The following is an 18,290-nucleotide window of genomic DNA, read 5'->3' as shown; positions in this document are numbered from 1 at the left end:
GATTAAAAAAAAAAAAAAGCTTGTTTGTGCAGGAGACAGGCCATTTTGGGAGGCTGAGGGGGAGTCACGAGTTGCACAATGAGCTCCCATGGGAGCTCTATGCACGCAGGATTTAATATACCCCAGTCCAAGTGGAAGGGGCTTCTTTGCACCAGGCCCTTTCCAACAGAGACTCTGCTACATGATTAAAAGAATCCCCCAAAGGAAGCCCTTGCAAACGGTGTGCTACATCCCACGTAAAACTCTCCCTCAGGGAGAGGATAAGAGGGAAAATGAACCAGACATACAGACACCACTCACTCAATTTTAATATCTGAATGGGAAGTGCCAGATACCATGACAACAAGCCTAGAAAAAAGGGGAATAAAAAAAGTGTTGCCCAAAACATGAAACAAATCCTATAGATGTAGCTAAAACGATCAAATGATTAGTGCTAGTGAGATAACTGCGACCCCTGGACCTCCACATCTGTTTGGAAGAGAACTACCAGGACCTGAACACAGTGAACTCAAAAACAAAGCAAAAGCCCCAAAAAAACCAACTGCAAGCTCCCCACAACAGAAAGCAAGGCTTTCAACCAACACCTTGCTGAGTTAGAAAGCTTGACTTCACCAGGCAGTGCCAGAGGAGATTACATGAGTTTTGTCTTCCTCTGCAGTTTTGACAAATCCCTTAATGCAAGACAGTGTAATTTAATGTCTTGATTTTCAGAGATGCTGAAGCAGTAGCAGTTCTCATGTAAATTAAATACCAATTGACAGTAGCTGCTATCCCTCAAAATTAGACACAGTAACGCTTCTCATTCTAGAGCAGCCCCACATGTCCATCCAGAAAACAGAACAAGACAGAGCATGCTTTGACAGAACATGCTGCTGCCCAGCACCACTAGATCCTTCCAAAAATCCTCTCCCACCAAAATTTCAAGAGGACTTTCAAAAACATGAGATTACTCCATTTTAAACTTGATCATACCAGCAATATAAAACACATCTACTCTTGCAAATAGTGCCTTACAGTCTCTCAAAGGCTTCTAGTATTTCAGATGTTCTGCATTTCACCTGAAACAAGACTTTGCTCTTACCTGCATACTACACAGAGTTTTATCAAAGTCAGCTGTGTAATTACTGTACTTGAGGACATGGACTAATCTGCATGCAAAGTTTAAGTGGCAGTTTGAGACAGATGCTGCTGACTTGGCTGGAGTCTTCTGTGGTTCCCATTACTGTAGCATGGAAGCATTTTATCTCTAACACCCTTCCTCACAAACACCACTGAGGAAAGCACTTTTATTCCTATTTTGGAGAGAGAAACTGAAAGGCATCGAGATTTCCGAGGTGAACTTGGATGGAGTAACACAGTCACTACAACAGGCACCTAAAACTGCATCTCCCTCACCCTAAGACAGTAACCTTATTATTGGACCATTGCGAGTTGTGCTGGGCTGGAGATACCTTGTAAACAACACGCACATTTCATACTGCAGAACATACTATCCCCCTTTTCCTTTTTTCTGCCTCTATCAAGTTTCTTCAAATGTAAAACCAGATTTTAAGCACAGGTACATTCATACTACTGCAAGCAACTGATTAAGTATGTTTTCAGAAGCTACTGCTCCTGACATACGTAAGACAACTGAGTTCCATTTCCGAACAAATATTTGGATCCCCCCCCCCGAGTTGACATCTCTTGCTTCCCTTCTTTTCATCTTCTCCTCCCCCCTCCTTCAAGGAGCACACAGCCTCTGAGTTAGCAGCTGTTCTGAGAAGAGCAAGGCTTAACTCCTCCCCGCTTTGTCCCAGAACAGAACAGGGACTGTACTATAAAAATCCAGTGTTCTGGGGACAGGCATGAATGGACAAGAAACAGCCATGACTTGTCTATCCCAAACAGTAAATTCAATGCTGAAGAGACGAATTAAGCACAAGAATGCAGACATTAGAAGCAAACAGGCCAAGTTAAAACAATATTCAGTAAGAAAAAGTGAAAACAAATAGACACAGGAAAAAGTGAAAGACATACCAGGACATAAAAATAGTAACCAGCAGTATGGAAAGAAGTCTCTAACAGGAATTAAAAGAAGCCACTGCATTACATAAAGCATGCAACACATGCCAGGAAGCCTTTCACATCCCAAATAGGTGATGTTACATCATGGAGAGGGGATACAGCATCACTGGACCAGCAGTACATAAAGAATGTTAAAGACTACACTCAACTATAACAAGAAATGTATGTACTAGAGATAAGGAAAGCAACAAACTGAAGGCAACTTCAGCAACCACCAGGTTTTTAAAGCAAGAATGACTTAAGGCTTGAGAGCAACTTAAGATGCAAGATGTCCAGTATTAAAACATTAAAATATGCTATCCCTTGGTTAAATTGTGACTAAAAGGAGATGCAGAAGCCTATAGATACTTCAAATGTGTAAAGACTATGACTGGAGATGAAACATTAGAAGTGTGCTACTTAACACTGTTACTCATAAGAGAAGATGAAATTAAGAGGGTAAAAAAATTATATGGTCTGAAACCAAAGAAAAAAAGGTGCTCCAACAGTGCAAACCAGTACATCATGGAAGAGTCACATGCTTCATTACAGCAGACTTATCTTCCCTTCCTGCATCCCATCCCAAACACTGGTATTTCTGAAATTTAGGTGAAAGTGGAAGGCAACTAAAAAAAATTAATACTGAACAATGGAGCAGAAAGTGGAAGCAAACCAAAAGAAACAGTGATTTTTCACTGCTGTCCCTTCAACCAAAGGGACAGCAAGTTCAGATCAGTGATCTGATGTGCACAATTTTGGTGCAAATGTACTAAACTTTCGCACAAAAAAGCGATGCCAGGCACCCAGAGTCAAAGTTTATGAGAAAACCCACTATCCTAGAAGACAATGGTAGTGAGTGGTGGAGTGATGGGGAGAAGAAAGGCAGAAGGACAGAACCACAATAGAGCCTGTGCGCTGACCAAGGTTCCCACTTTTGTGATGGGTCAAAGAACTGCATGGGCAGAGTGAAAAGTCAGTCATGGCTTAACGAAGTAACATGCAACTTGGTTTATAGGAGAGAGATTTTTGTTAAGAGGCCAAGAACATGCTCTCTCACTGAAAAGAGCTATGCAAGCAGAGGAATCAGGAAAGGAAAGGCACAGCTAAGATATGAAAATCCAGTGCATCCTCAAACCTAGAAGCATTTTATGTGGAAATAGTGGCAGTAACACTTCCAGTCTAAAGGAAGTGGCACAGGCACATAAAACTGGAGAAAAACAAGAGTTTGTTTTGCAAAACAAGAATATTAAGTAGGATATAACAATATACTGCAGCAGCAATATCTGAAACCTGGTTGACTGCAAATTCAAAAAGCCCTGGTAATTTTGTCATTAAATGATTTAATCCAGCAACGTTTAGGGTTTTGTACCTCAGTCTCTGTCAAACAACAAAAAACAAAAGCCACTACCACACTAAAAAATTTCATAGTAATTCTGAACAATGACTCAGAATACCTATTCTGTCTCATAAACAGCCTACTAATTAAACTCTCTTTGAGCTCTACTAACCAGTTTTTCCAATGCACAAAGGAAAGTCGTTTATTACAGACCGGAATACAAAATTTAATATTAGCAACACAACCTGTGTCTGCAGCATTTTTAATCTGATCAGCGAAAACATAAATAAAAGCTGCAACCTGACAGCTAAGAAGGTTAATCTGTAACAGTTAGATTTACGTAGATTACTTTATACAGCATCTGGAAAGATGCTGAGAAAAGTAAAGCCACCTTATCGTGTTCCAAAACATGCTACCTATAAAAATTCTGCTATCCATCAATACTGAAGACTGCAGCAAGCATACTTAACAAATTTGCTTCAGCGTTAAGACAGAATTTTGAGGAACTTTGAGACAAGCAGGAATTTTTTAAAAGTACTTCAAATGTTTGTAATATTCCTTTTAGGTAGTTGCAGGTAATAGAAGTAATGAAAAGGAAAACGGCTTAAAGAAGAAAATATTATGACTGTTGTATGCACGTACTACCTAGTTCTATCACTTAAATTTCTTGATAATTTTGTTGAAAAGAATATTAGCATGAATATACTCCTTGATGAATTTTTTCCAGACTGAAAAGCAGATCTTTTCCTTTTAAAGGTGACAGATTTAATCTGTATCAGCCAACACTTTCCTATGACAATATCCACATGTACAGCACCAGATGTACCATGTGTGGATGTCGTGACTACAAGCCATTCTTACTGGCTGACCACCATGGAAGACAGTGCAGGTTTTATGATATACTACTCTTGTAAAAAGGCTTTTCAAAATATTAAACATACAGGTGGTAAACAGAGGAGAGGGAAAATATATGTATTTTTCCTTCTTTTGTTTTGAATTTGGCAAAGTACCTAAACATACCTAACCTGGAGCAAGTACCACAATACTACCAATCAAGTAAATCAAAGTAACATAGCAGCTATTCCAACATAGTAAAAAAAACATAAGGGCAAAAAAATGTTATCAGTCAAGCTCCCATGTTGTTCATGTTTGGGGTTGAGTTTTTTGTTTAAGACAAAGTGGCTTCCAGAGCAGGAAAGTATTTAAAGAAAAATTAGAGAAATGGGAGAAAGATGCATTGGTAAATAGAAGTGACACAGAGAGCATGTAGGAGAACAGAGGAGTCTAAAAAAAAGGAACTGCTGGAGAATACTTCTTCCTTGCTACATGTCCTATCTTATCATGCCCTACCTACCATCCTCCGAACAGGGAAAGTCAAAACAATCCCTACATCTAACCAACAGCATCCTAAGGAAGAGGAAGGTAGCCTCATTTTGTGGATCCTAGAATGCTGTAGGCAAGAGGAAACCTGTTGATATCTAATTTAAGGTGCTTTAAAATGCATGCGAGCACAGACAATTATCCGTACAGGGCAGCAGGCACGTTAGACCTTTACTGCAGAAACAGCAGCCCCTCTATCACAGCAACAATTAATCATACTGGCAATGCTGCCATTTGCTTGCAGGTGAGTATGACGCAGCTTTTTGTCCATCTGCTTTTGCAACACCCCTTAAAAACCATCTAACTGAAAAAACAGTCTGGGCTCTCGTGAATGTAAATAATAAAAGTGTTCAGGTTTTTCTCCCCTCAAGCTGATATATCCACAGATTAAACAGATGCTGTGCGAGTCTAAGAACAGCAGTACTGGGTCAGAGCAGAGGTCTGCCTAGTCCAATATCCTGCCTGTAGCAGCACCTGCAAGTCAGTAACTTGTGCTGAAATTCCTAGTGGGGACAAGTAGGAACACCTGCAAAGTTAGTGACAGATCCTACTCAAGGAGAATGGAGAACAGCAGCTATGTCCAACAAACCCCAGCAGTGAGTCAGCCAAAGCAGAGCCAGTGAGCAAGGTCAAAGAAATGGACTTGGACTTCGGTGACATGATGCTTTTCTTCACCTCTTTCCCTACACTTTTTAGAATCAAAAATCTCATGATGGGATGAGAGGAACCACAGGATTGTGGCATCACAGAAATGTGAAACATGGCACCTGTGCAAAACCTGTCTAAACAGGCAGAGATGCAGAAGGGCCTGAACAAGACTCAGGCTGTACCACAAACGATGTAAAAAGTCAGAGGCTGTAATACCCTATCAATGACAACTCCAGGAATGAAGTATAGGACATGAAGTAGGATGCTACTGAAATCCAAAGATGTATGCTTGTCTCTTGGCAAAGGCTGAGCATCAAAACAACTTCCAAGAGCCAACGGATTACTGAGGTGGTTATCAGTGCTGACTATAAGCAAGTAATTGCTAGTGAGCTGCATACAAAGGCTGGTGGACTCCCAATTCAGGCAGCAAGAGAAACTATCCTTTAAGCAGGAGAAAAGAATAGATGGTGAGCAGCGTTAAGAATGTGCAGGCGTGGAAAACTGTGGTAGATCCCCCTCTCTATATATGCTTGTGCATAACAACATAACTAGAAATTAACCCCTCTTAACCGTAAGTCAAATTAAGATGATACCCTAAGTTTCAAAGCACTGGGATTGAACCTCTGAAGTTTTCTGGAAGCAAAGCAGAAGGACAGGATTTAAGACCAGGCAAGACCTCCATGCAGTAGATACTCCAAAAGGAACTTTGCCCTCTACAGATGGCATCTCACTTGACAAATAGATAGAAAACAGGTTGGCTTGATCATGTAAATGGGTCCTTGCTCAAGTCAGTCAGAATAACTCCAAAAGCAAAGGAGATCTGAAGGATGGGGTCCAAGTGGATGGAGTCTGAAGAGGTACTTTGTTTAATCAGTATAGGGACAGCACATAAACTGAGCTAGCAGAAAACAGAGAAAAGAGATAGGAGTGCTGAGGTCACTCCCACGGGCAGCAGATCCCAATACTGATCTGAAGGTCTCAGGTTGTCTGAAATCAAGGTGAAGATGATCTTGCAGGGCTCTTCTGGCTGTAGAGAAAAAGCTCCTACATACTAGGAAGTCGTGATGATGGATCAGCTCTGCAACAGAGAAGGGACAAAAACTTCCTGGCTCAGCCAGTCAAGTAATCCTGGTCACAAATTTAAACACCATTTTAAAGCCAAGAAGAAACTCCTAATGCAGCGTTGGAAAAAAGCAAAGCCTTGTGAAAAGGGAGAGCAGGAACTAGGCCAATTTCAAAACCTTTCAGACTGGTTTTACACTGTTCACTTTTTTCTTGGACAAGTTGCCTAGCAGGAGCACTGGGGCGACAGGCAGGGGCAACAGCCACAGCACGGCCACGCTGCTTGTTGGTATGGCTGAAGGGCAGAAGGTCTTGAGTAGCGAGGAACAGATGAATGCTGGGAAAGTCAACCTCGGAGCCCTGACAGGTGTCTTTTGGTGTGCTGTCTACTGCTGCCTCAAAAGACCCTGCCTCAGCTGGAAGATATTGCATCATTAGTGGACACTGCTGCCAATCTCCCAGAGCTTTCCTGGAACTCTCCCAATCCTTTCCTCCCCTTTCTCCTTGTCCTCCTTGGGCTAAAGGAAAGGAAAAGAAAAAGGGCTAGGGACAGAAGCAGCTGTGCATGAGTACTGAAGCATGCGGTCTGTCCTTCTAGAGGGAAGGGCAGAATGAGGAAAAAAAGACAAACAATACTGTAGGTAAGGGTGGACTGTCATCATATAAAGGGTTCCACTAACACAGCCGTTTCACCTGGCTGTTTCCTGGTAGACAGTTATCTTCAACACAGATGATACGAAGGATGGAAAGTCTCAGATTAGGTCAGACACACTGAAAAGCCTTATAAATAACCTTTTATCTGGAAGTCACGATTTCAGGAGGTGTAGGTATGCTTGTGCTGTTGAGGAAAACCGTACTGCTAATCATTCCTCACCAGGCTTGATGGGAAGGTGATGTTATTTACTCAAACCAAGCAGTTAAAACTGTGAAGAATAAACTAAGTATGTATTAAAGGCATTTAATACACTTCAGAACAGGCTCAGGAGTGAAACTGCTGAAGTTAATTAGAAAGCTTTTTCACAGCACAAGGGTCATGCCAACTTGCTTTCTGCCTATTTGCCCCAACACTCATTTCAATTGTTTTTTCCCCCAATAATCAAGAAATCAAAATTCTTTTGTTCACTGGTGCAGAGAGGCAATAAAGAAAATGACGGATGCAAATTTGACTATTTTCCTCAGCATTTAGAACAGACATCAAACCGTACCAAACACATTTTAGAAATCCAGCACTAAGACACTCACTACTATTTCTGTGTTCCCTCCCCCACAGTGCTAATGAATTTAGTTCAGATACTTAATGCAAATGTTCATTTAGATAATCAATATTTGGGGATTGCCTTGAATCTGCAGCCCTTAGAATAGGATATGCAACACTGAAATTAGATTTATCACTGCTCAAGAACAGAACACTTCAGGAAATAAGAAGCTATAAAAATAAAATAACTAGGCCACCAAATTAAGATCAACTTATCAAAGGTCTTTAATGACATTCAGAGCCATATATTTAGTCTTTTAAAAAAATAATTCTAGGTTTTAGGTTTAAAAAGATGGATACATGTCTGTTTTTCATGTCTTAGTATCTTATTCTCTGCATGCAACTGAAGCTACCAGACAAAGATTAGAACCAAAAATTGAAGCATGCTCTGTGTTCCATTGTATTCACAGAAAGCATTTTCTTTTTGCAGCTCTAAAACATTATTTTAGACTTCTGCTTTTCTGGGCACTTGACTTTCAGCTGCAGTTATACTACTCTATCAGACCACTCTTTCCCCACTGCATTTTGAACATGAACTCAACACAAAGAAATAACTGCCATACAAAATTCCTGTACCTATTAAAATACAGTGAGGCCAATCTACAAGTCACTTCCTGAAAAAATTGAAGTAATTCACTTAATTGGTATTATTTTTCAGACAGAAGAACTCTAGCAGAGTACTCTGCTGTATAAATATTCTTCCTATTTCAGCAAATACTAGGTCTTTTGCTTTCAAGGAAGTCAAATGCAGAAAACTGCACTGCTTCTTACAGAAATTCCCTATACAGCCAATTTGAGGGGCACTACTAAATATGGCCTTTAAATGCAATAAAACCAAATGCCAGAATTATATTCACTTTGTAAATGGTGAACACCACAGTACATAAGTTTGGGTTTTTTTTCCTGTTCTGAAGGATTGTTAATTCTCATCTACTACTGGAGCAAAGCAACTGCTGCTAACACTCAGTCTAGACTAACAAGACTGTACCAAATAAATGGTCAGAGATCAGTGACTAGTTACCACTGCTTTATGGAGAATTACTAAAAACCCTCCCAAGTCAACAAGGGAATAAACTACCTCTACAAGGTATTTTTCTCCTTAACCCTATTATTAGGTGGGCTTACACCATGAGGCATGAGTGTTTACATACTTTCTAAACAGTTTATACGTCTTATCTAACTTAATCCCTATATTCTATAATCCTATCTGTTTAATGTATTTTACATGGGGAAAACGGCTGGAACCAGTAATATCTCAGAATGGAAGGCACTTTCAAAGCACAATCAGTGCATTGGACATCAAATGTAAAAGCAGTTTATGCTCAGATTAGACTTTCAGTCATTTAGGATCAGGTAACTTAAAGCTGGGTTTCACAGTGTGCTGTGTTTTTCTGTGTATGTGTGTTATTTTTTTCTTCCAATAGGAAACACTTGGTATGCCCTTTTACAAAATTGCTAGAGAAAACATATATAAAACACTGGTAGTCTTTGTATGTGAAATTTTCAGTGAATGCATGTTCTATCTGCAGCTTCTAAACATAAATAGCTGTGAACTATTGAATAAAAATAAAAATTTCCTCCCATGACAAAGCAGCACAATATTACTAATATCTCTGCAATTTCCAGCCTGAGTCTTTCAAATGCAGACTTAACCATGAAACAGTTACCTATTGTAATGAACTGTATTACCAAAAGGCCTCTTTCCTATGATTAAGTTTAACCATTAATCCTGTTTTTGCTTTGTGTCTTTCCATTATAATAAGCTTTCAGAGTCCCCCTTCAATCCCAAGATGGACACCATGACCTCTCACTCATCTACTCTCAGGCATCAAAACTTCCCATTAAAATACGTAAAGCTTAGCTGTTGCCCGCTGCAAACACCGGGCCAATACTAGAAGACATGTATTTACTAAGGAAAGCTTAAGTAGTGTTTTCCTGCTACTGCACACTTGCCATCAGATTCAAGAGCTTCCCTCCTGGAGAGCCAAACTGTTGGGGAACATGATCATACCTGGCTTCGTTCTCTCCTGCCTCCTAGGGTCACCGCCACAGTGTGCGATTAATGGTTTCTGCTCTGGAGGATACAGACCTTCTCCATCCACTGCTTTCAAAACAGTTACCGATTCCAGATGCTGAAATTAAGGCTACTTAATTAGGCCCAAATTTCAGGGAACTCTAAGCATGCAATCTCTGAACCGCACATTCCAGATAGAAACACCAGTTCAGTGCCATCACTCACTGAACACGCTTGGTTAAAGAAAATCTGGGTCTTTGCTTTTTACAGCAGCACCTTTTCTGTATGTGCTGGTAAGCTGCTCATTACACAGTGAGATAAGAAAAAAATTTTTATAGAGGGCAGACGATACCAACTTAATGTAGTGTGGACATACTTCTGGACCAGAAGGGGTTCATGGTGGCTTGCTCAGAGCACAGGCAGAGCATCCCGCCCAGGTTAGGAATTTACTTGTTTCTATGGAGAAATGAGCATTGAACACTGCTCACATGGAAGAATTTTCCTGTACTCCCTCATAATGCTGCATTATTTCTGACTCTGCCATTTTGTTAGCTTTTGGTTCTTGGATCATATGGTTGAACATCCGAAGAGCGAGAGGAATGGACAATCCGTATCTTCGAAAGAGGACCACAAGTAAAACAGTCAGTATTTCTTTCTCTCCTAACGTGACAGCACACAAATGCTACTGCTTTGAGTCAATAGCTTGCCTGTCCTGGATTTTCACTGGGATCATCAATATTTATATTACGCTTACAATGCCATGATTATTTCATAACCACAGTTTTAATCTAAGCCTGTATCAGTACTCTTATAAATACCTGAAATTAAAACAAAAGATGTAAATCTTTGTGCATAATCTTACAGGAATTGCAAATTCAAAAGGAATGATTTAAAAAAAGAGTTGTGTTTTGGGCAGAGGAGCAATGAAGTTCCTGATTACGCATGCAAAGAACATCAAATTGTACCACACAGCAGGAATATGCAAACTCTGTCATAAGTTAAGTGATGCACAGAAATCCTGTATCAATAAATATTCTGCTTTACAGTGCACCTGGATTGTTGTAAGATATGAAAGATTGAGATCCAAAGATTTTAGATACCAATCATTTGAAGATTCAGAGATGTAAATTCCTGTGTAGATTACAGAGAAACAAAAATATGATTCTTAAGAGCTCAGCTAAGGCTACCAAATCAATTAAAAAATTAGTAACAAACATCCCCTTCTCCCACACACAAACTATGTCAACAAGGACAACTCACTTGGCCAGCAGCAATTACAGCGTCTCTGAGAGACACTATGCTGACTGGATCTTTGTTTTCAAACACGGGACAAAACAAGTTCAGCATTTCTCCTCAAAATTTTCTGATGAATTCAAGCCCTCTCCTTCCTCAAGTCAGGAAGATTATTTATCACTGGCTTTCTTTGGACAAAATAAGAAATAAAGAGCATTTGCAACACCATATAGCATAGCACAGCTTGTAAGCACCGAGCCTCACATCCATCTGAAGCCGTAGTCTTCCTCTGTGAAGTCACTTCCCTTCATCTAATGCTGCTCTAAAATGCGTATGCCATTTAGTTTTTTTTAACTCAAGTTCCCTCTCTTTTTGAGAGCAGCTGATTAAACCTGAACAACTGGGTTGTTGGACGAAATATGCTGTAGCTATGAAATGGTACAGCAGGGACCAGTTTCACTGTTAATTTAAAATGCTAGAATTAATTAGGTAGTGTAAATGAAGAATTTAATAAGCACACTTTACAACCACAAGTTCTGCTTTTATTAAACACCCCTGCCAAATGAAGGCAACTATCTTCAGTCTGTTTTTCCTTATCTCATTCCCTTAAAATCTCTGCAGTGAAAAAAACATTTTTCCTATTGCAACCCCTCCCCCATAATTAAAATGTATGCCTGCCTTCCATCTCCTCTTTCAAGTCATTAGCATCTCTTAAAAATGCTACTGTATATCCTGCCTGTTCTGAGAAGCTACCAAACAAAACCGAAATTTACAATTTTGGTTTTGAATATCAAGTTAAAGGCTGTCTTAGAAGCTGTCATTCCTATTCAACTCAGTACGGTGTACTACCAAATTAGCATTTTTTTTTTTTTAGTAAAGGAATATGCTTGTTTAAACATGTGTCTTTCCAAAGCAAGGGGTAACATCACGAATCAGTTTTCTTAAAAAACCCTACTACTGTTCTAAGACTGCAAAAAGACTTGGAGCAGATGATTATTCCTGACATACACTGTTTAACCCATTTAAATTAATAAAAGAGTTCAGATCATAAATTCTCTCAAAGGGATCCTGTATGTTTAACAGACTTTGTTTAGCTTTGAACTCCTTGAAAAAAGTATTTTGGGAGCCTAAACATTATTTCACAAAGTCTGTGCAATTCCTTAACAGGACAGGGGAAATTGAATCTTTTACATGAACCAGTTCAACTCTATCTAGCCTCAGAAATACATTCAAGATTTTCTAATATGGTTTTGCCAGGGTAACTATTTAACGATGATGATTTGGTTTATGACCTTTTCTATTTTTCTTGAAGCAACCTCTCTCTGCAGCTAACTTTTTATTCTGGCTTTCCTTGATTTACCTGATATTTACCTTAGCAAGAAGGAGACAAACTTACTATCTATGAAGACAACCCATACTTTTAACAGAAAGAGCTCCAACATTTGTTTAGAGGCATACTACAACAGCACACACTTAGCTGATATTTATTAAAAACAAATTTTTTAACAGAAACAATGAAAAATCCAAAAGCAGTCACAACCTAAATTGTTTCAGACCTTCACCAGTTCAGCAAGAATAGCTTAAGAATTTACTGTTTCTTCTGCAATACAGTTTTCACTGTCAAAAAAAAAAAATCTACGTTTAATAAGAAAAAAGCAGAAAACCCCTGAAAAGCCAGTCATTCCTGTAACAGCCTACTGGCATACTTCTACTCCTCCCCTCCCAAAAACCATAAAAACCCAGAAAGCCTAATGAAGAACACGCTTACATGATGATCCGGAAAGATGAGCTGGGTATGACCTCAGTGCATTTCCATTTTCTTACTCTCAATGTTCTAAGAACCTTTAAAAACATGGACTGCTTCTGGCAGAGGACTGCATTCGATTTACTAACGGAATTCAATGTGAGGAATGAACATGCATCCTAAAATTTAGTAATGTTGCACAATGCCTTGATAACAGGCCTGAAAACCTCAGCAGATTAAATTCTGTTTTCAAAAGTGGCAGAGACTTCGAAGGACAATTCTTTTTTTTGTGAATTTGGTTCTTTTGTACTTGTATCACTTTTTAAAACATGTAGGCGCCTCAGTCACTTAGGGGTGATCATCCTCAAAGCATCTGCATAAGTTTTTTTAAAGAATGGTTCCTTTAGTGTATTTTACTGATCATAAAGATTTATGCACTTCGTATGGAAAGAAAAAACAGACAAACACACTACCCAAGAATGTCAGAAGATCACATAGCAAATTTCTCACATCTTCAAATACAGAGACAAAAGCCTGGAGATGGAATGAAACAAAAAGAACACTGTTCCTAGCTGATGAAGTGATGGCTCTCCAAAGACAGACAATTCTCTATGAAAACAACACTGAGTATCTAAAGTCTTGAAATTATATTGCAAAGAAATCACCATGAATTTGAGGGATATGGGAAGCAAAAAAGCTCAAGAAACACAGGACCTGCCATGATCAAAATTCAAGCTAGGCACACTAGACTCCTGCAGATGAGGGTTAGGTATTCACTTCTGTCTGAAATAACTGAAGTAACCTCCAATTTATTTCTCAGATTATTTTCAGACTAAAAAGAAAAACAATGGTCTGGAGCTAAACTCATCTGGCGGCAGATATCAAGGGTGGTATGTCACACTGGAATACTGGGCCAGCTATGCTTATAAAAGAAGAGGACTTCAGTTATTTGCATGGAAATTTTTGGAGTGGGAGGTTATAAGCGATTTGTTTTTCTTTAAGTGGAAAAAAGTAAAGAATAAATAAAAGTCAATTCCATTTTTCAATCTTCTTCCTTTTAATACCCTGAAGCTATGTCCCAATCAGAAGATATATTGAAATAGATACATCATGGTCAATGTGCTAAAGGAAGCTCTGCCGGATGGACTACACTTCTGAGGACTTGAGCTGCCCTGCAGCTGCTGCCATTTGTTACGTGCCTTGTGTTCAACCAGAACATTGCTATATGTCAGGAAGTAAGTAAAAAAAGAAGCATTGCATGTTTAAAAGCATTAAGCAGATCATGCTTATGCTGCCAATACAATGACTGCCAGGCTATTAAGGAAGTAGGTATGAAGATGTATATTTTAATTCCTCATCTTTACACAGTGCCTATTTCCACAGAGCACACACCCAAACTGCCAGGAGCGCATCCGAGAGAGGAGACTGCTCCTTTTCTGGAACCCTTTCCTTCCCAAGGCTGCTGCTCTGTCCTAAACATTAACAGTGCTGGCGATGCACTGAACAGCAGTGAAATTTCAAGCTGTTCCCCACCTACGGTGCGAGTAGACACACAACCTATAAAACTAACCTATAAAGCAAGCTATAAAAGCTGATTGTTCATCCCACCGTCGTCTTCTGCATTAGTGAATTCCTGGCTGCGGCAGTAAGGATACAGAGTAGGCTAGGTGCATCTGCACCCATTCACACCTCCTCTAGCAATAGTGCAGCCACCCCCTCTCCTCTTTGAGGTAACATCTGTAATGGGAGGCTTTTCTTATTCTGAAGGCACCTACCAACAGGTGTTGCTTCATGCAGAAAAGGATCATGGCGAATTAAAATGTTTTCAGGGAACAGGGTTCATTAACCAATATCCACAAATGTCCAAACAAAATCCAGAGCAGTAGCTCCAACTACAGACCACTGCTGTTCCAGAACATCGTGGTAAATAAGCTGTGATAGGCGTGCAGAACCATCTTGACTTTAGTGTTGTTATAGGCAAAAATTTGATGAAGGTATGGTGAGCTTCAAAGCAAATATTCTGAATTAGGAACGATCAGTTGGTTCAAGCCATTTAGACTACCCTCCTACAACTTAAGTCAACATTAAATAAAAACCAGAATGATCAGGAAAGTAATGCCATCTGAACTCTACTGCAAGAAGCTGCACAGTGTTACACACATGAAGACTGGCAATGTTTGTACTTCCCTTCACATCTGTACAGAAGCTGAAAGATGAGGGGCTTCTCCTACAGTTGTTCTAGATCCAGTGTGCATCATTGAAAACTAAAGGTTTACCATCTGAAGAAGTTTTCCATGGTGTTTGCGGTATTCCCTGTGCTAAGCACTTGCAATATAAACACAGAGGTTTTGCTGACCCCAAATGTAAACTGACCCTGATGCACGATAAGGCAACAATATGAAGTGCTTACCTGTAATTTTGTCTCTCACGAGCTTGCAGGATTCGATTTCACCAATGCTCCCAAAGAGACTCCTGAACTCCTCCTGGGTCATGTTCTGGGGTAAATAGTTGACTATGAGGTTGGTTTTGCTGTCATCTGTAGCAGCCCCTGTCTGCATGGGGGAAGGGCAGTTTCTACTGTTGCTGGAGGGTCCATTGGTTGTATTGGAAGTAGGGCCATTCGACACCTGAGGCTCCATGGTGCTAATTATCTACATCAAAATAAGAGGAGAAGGAGAAAAAACCCCTTAAGTTTCATAGATACAATAGCTATTTTTAAAGATACTTACAAACGAATGAGTAGGTAGCATTCATGGCCAATTTAGATACTTCAACAAAAAAACCCCGGCTTGATTCCTCTATTATTGTTGCAAAGTAGGTCATGCTAGTCTTTAGCTGTGAGCATGTACTTAGATGCAGTTAAAAAACCTTCTTTTTTTGTTAATGCAAAGCTGATTTCTGCTTTCATCATACAGCCATTTTCACAAATGTAAATTTAAACCACATAAATTTAATTATAATTTAAGGTAATAATCATAATTAAAATTATAGTTCCATTATATCAGATGAAGTAAGTGTATGGCTCTATATGAAAAGGTAAAATATTTTACCTATTTAATAACTGTATCACAGAGTGCAATGACAACAACATTAACCAGGCACAGTCAATCTGCAAAGCGTTGTCATTTGGATTGCCTTCAATTAATAAACTCAGTGTCCCCAGACATACCATTTACTGGTTCCAGTGATGACCTATATTCTCCAGTTATATTTTTCACTAACAAACTGACACCTCTTAAATAATAAAGCCATGGATTTGCAATCTTCAGAGATACAAAGATCTTCAGATATTTACTGGAATCAAAAAGGTTTAGTCAGAGGAAGGGTATCAGGCACAGGTGCAGGCTGGAATTTTAACAAGTGCTTCTATCTTGAAATGCGAAACTCCAATTTTCACAAAAGAAACTCAAATAGACCTTTCCAAAAAATGACAAATAAGAATCCAGCCTAGCAAAGTGCGCGCAGGACAGTAGCCCCATTGTCGTCAGTACCACCAGTCACGTGAGTAAAGCTGCCTGCATGTTTATCTGCAAGCTGAGGACTGAAGAATGCAAGTTTTCATCTGAAAACTACACAGGCAAAGGAAGCAGAAAAGTCTGGGTACTTCAAGCCTTTTCTATATAGGTATTTGCCTCCACCACAAATTCCAGCCCATCTTCATTATCACCAGTGTTGACAAGAGAAGGACATCATCTTAGTCTCAAATCTGGATAAATTAAAGCAATACAAATGGTGGCTTTTGCTGTCTACTGTGAAGTTTGCGATGTGCAGCTTCACTGGTATCTCTTATCAAAGAACATCCCTCGGATGGGCTCGGCCTCCCTCCATCAAAGACTCAGAGTCAACGATGCAAACTGCTGCCCCGGGGCAAGAGACTCCACTGCCCAGGGACAGGGACAAACACTGGGAGAACTGAGGGCAAAGACACCACACACTGAACCTTGCGCTCATCTGATCCTATAATTATTGTAATTACTCAAGACTTAATTTGCTTTCTTTAAATCCAGGGAGGTACATGTTGTGACAAATTAGGCCTGTAATTCAAGAGGATGGGGGACACACCAAAAAAGGGGTGTCTGTTCTAAAGTTAACTGTATGAGGGTGGCTCAGACTCTAAATAGGTTGTATTCTTGTCAATTCTGTTTTTTTTTTTTTTTAACCGAAATGCTTCAGTGTTAGTTTAATGCCTCATTTAGGAAATAACTCTTTTATCAATGGAAATAAGTTTTGAATTACCATTATTTATTATCAAGCCCAGGAATAGCTACTTGATTTAACAATTTTTAAATAAAAAGAATCCTTGCCACATTGTGCTTAATAGAAAGGCCTTAAACCACACAGAGTAATTTTGAAAATAAACTCTACAAAAATAGTAACTTCTTGAAAGGAATCGGCACATCCAAACCAGAATCCCCCTGCCAATTTTACCAGCCACATGGCACCAAGCACTGCTGACATCCTCTGCCAGCCCCATACGCTCTTCCTTCAAGACTTTCCCTTTTACCCAGTATCAGCCATACTTCCTTTTTTCAAACTGATTTCATACATGTATTTACACATACATACACTAAATGCTTCAGATGCTGCTAAATCTGTTTAGCTCGGGATTCCAGCTGGAAGATCATCCTTTGATCTCTGCACCTCCGTGACCCCACAGCAGACCCTGACACCAACTCTAAGCTTTGCCAACAGCCTGCTGCGGGATCAGGGTTTTGCACCCCAAGGCTAACGTGCTTCAGCTGAGCACAGTCTGCTCATATATGCTGTATCTGCATTAACTCAATTAAAACTGGGGGAAAAAAATTCCAGTTCTGACAATAAGACTAGTCAGAAGATGAGCGAAGCAGCTGATATGGTTAATTGCAGCTTTCTGTGCGCATTTAAATCATCTGACCATATCCTTTCCAACATAGGAAACCCACACAGTAAACTGCAATTTTAGGGATTGATCCCGCCCTTCTAAAGCCGACAGGAATACCACACCACTGGTTTCAGTTACAGCAGAAGCAGGACTTCAGCACAATGAACCGAAGAAGATACATCATCTATTATTAGCAACAGACACAAAAGCTGTCTATGGTTCCCCACGATAAACAATAACCCTGGATCTTTTAAAATCTGTGAAAGAAAAAATTTGAAACTGGCTGGTGTCCTACTTACACATTTTGCAAACTCTTTAGTTACATTTTCAGCATGCTTACCTTCCCCACCAAGCAAATAAATATCTGAGTTGAATTCCGTTTAACACATTCAGAACATTGAGAGTAAGCTGCTCTGTAAAAATCTGTTCTTGAACAAGTAGATTTCCTCATATAATACTTCAACATCAAAATATCTTGGAATAAACTAATGTTGCATCAGGTGCCAGATTTTCTTCCTAGTTATTCTCACTCAACTCCAATTAGGTTTTCCCGATTTTTCAATAGTACAAAGGAAAAAAAAGGCACTTACTTGCCCTTCAAATTATTGCAAAGTTGTAGCTTACTGAAGATCGATTTACTATATAAAAAAATGAGATAACGGAAAGAAAAGTGCTGAAGAATTATTAAAAATGTTTCTGATAAAGTATGTA

At 39.5% G+C, this 18,290-nt stretch overlaps 1 protein-coding gene across 2 annotated transcripts in view; it reads right to left on the bottom strand.

The window, feature by feature from the left end:
- The window catches only part of ELAVL4 (ELAV like RNA binding protein 4), a 67,123-nt gene that overhangs the window by 29,350 nt on the left and 19,483 nt on the right, over positions 1-18,290 (bottom strand). For both annotated transcript variants that reach the window (XM_009287342.1, XM_009287344.1), the window contains exon 2: positions 15,129-15,369. In XM_009287342.1, coding sequence (XP_009285617.1) covers positions 15,129-15,369 — 241 coding nt within the window. The remainder of the gene's footprint in view (positions 1-15,128; positions 15,370-18,290) is intronic.

Source organism: Aptenodytes forsteri, unplaced genomic scaffold (genome assembly GCF_000699145.1).
Source record: "Aptenodytes forsteri isolate BGI_AS27 unplaced genomic scaffold, ASM69914v1 Scaffold119, whole genome shotgun sequence".
In the NCBI taxonomy this organism is placed as follows: Eukaryota; Metazoa; Chordata; class Aves; order Sphenisciformes; family Spheniscidae; genus Aptenodytes; species Aptenodytes forsteri.
The sequence above is the reverse complement of the archived record's forward strand: the minus strand, read 5'-3'. Positions and strand labels throughout refer to the sequence as shown.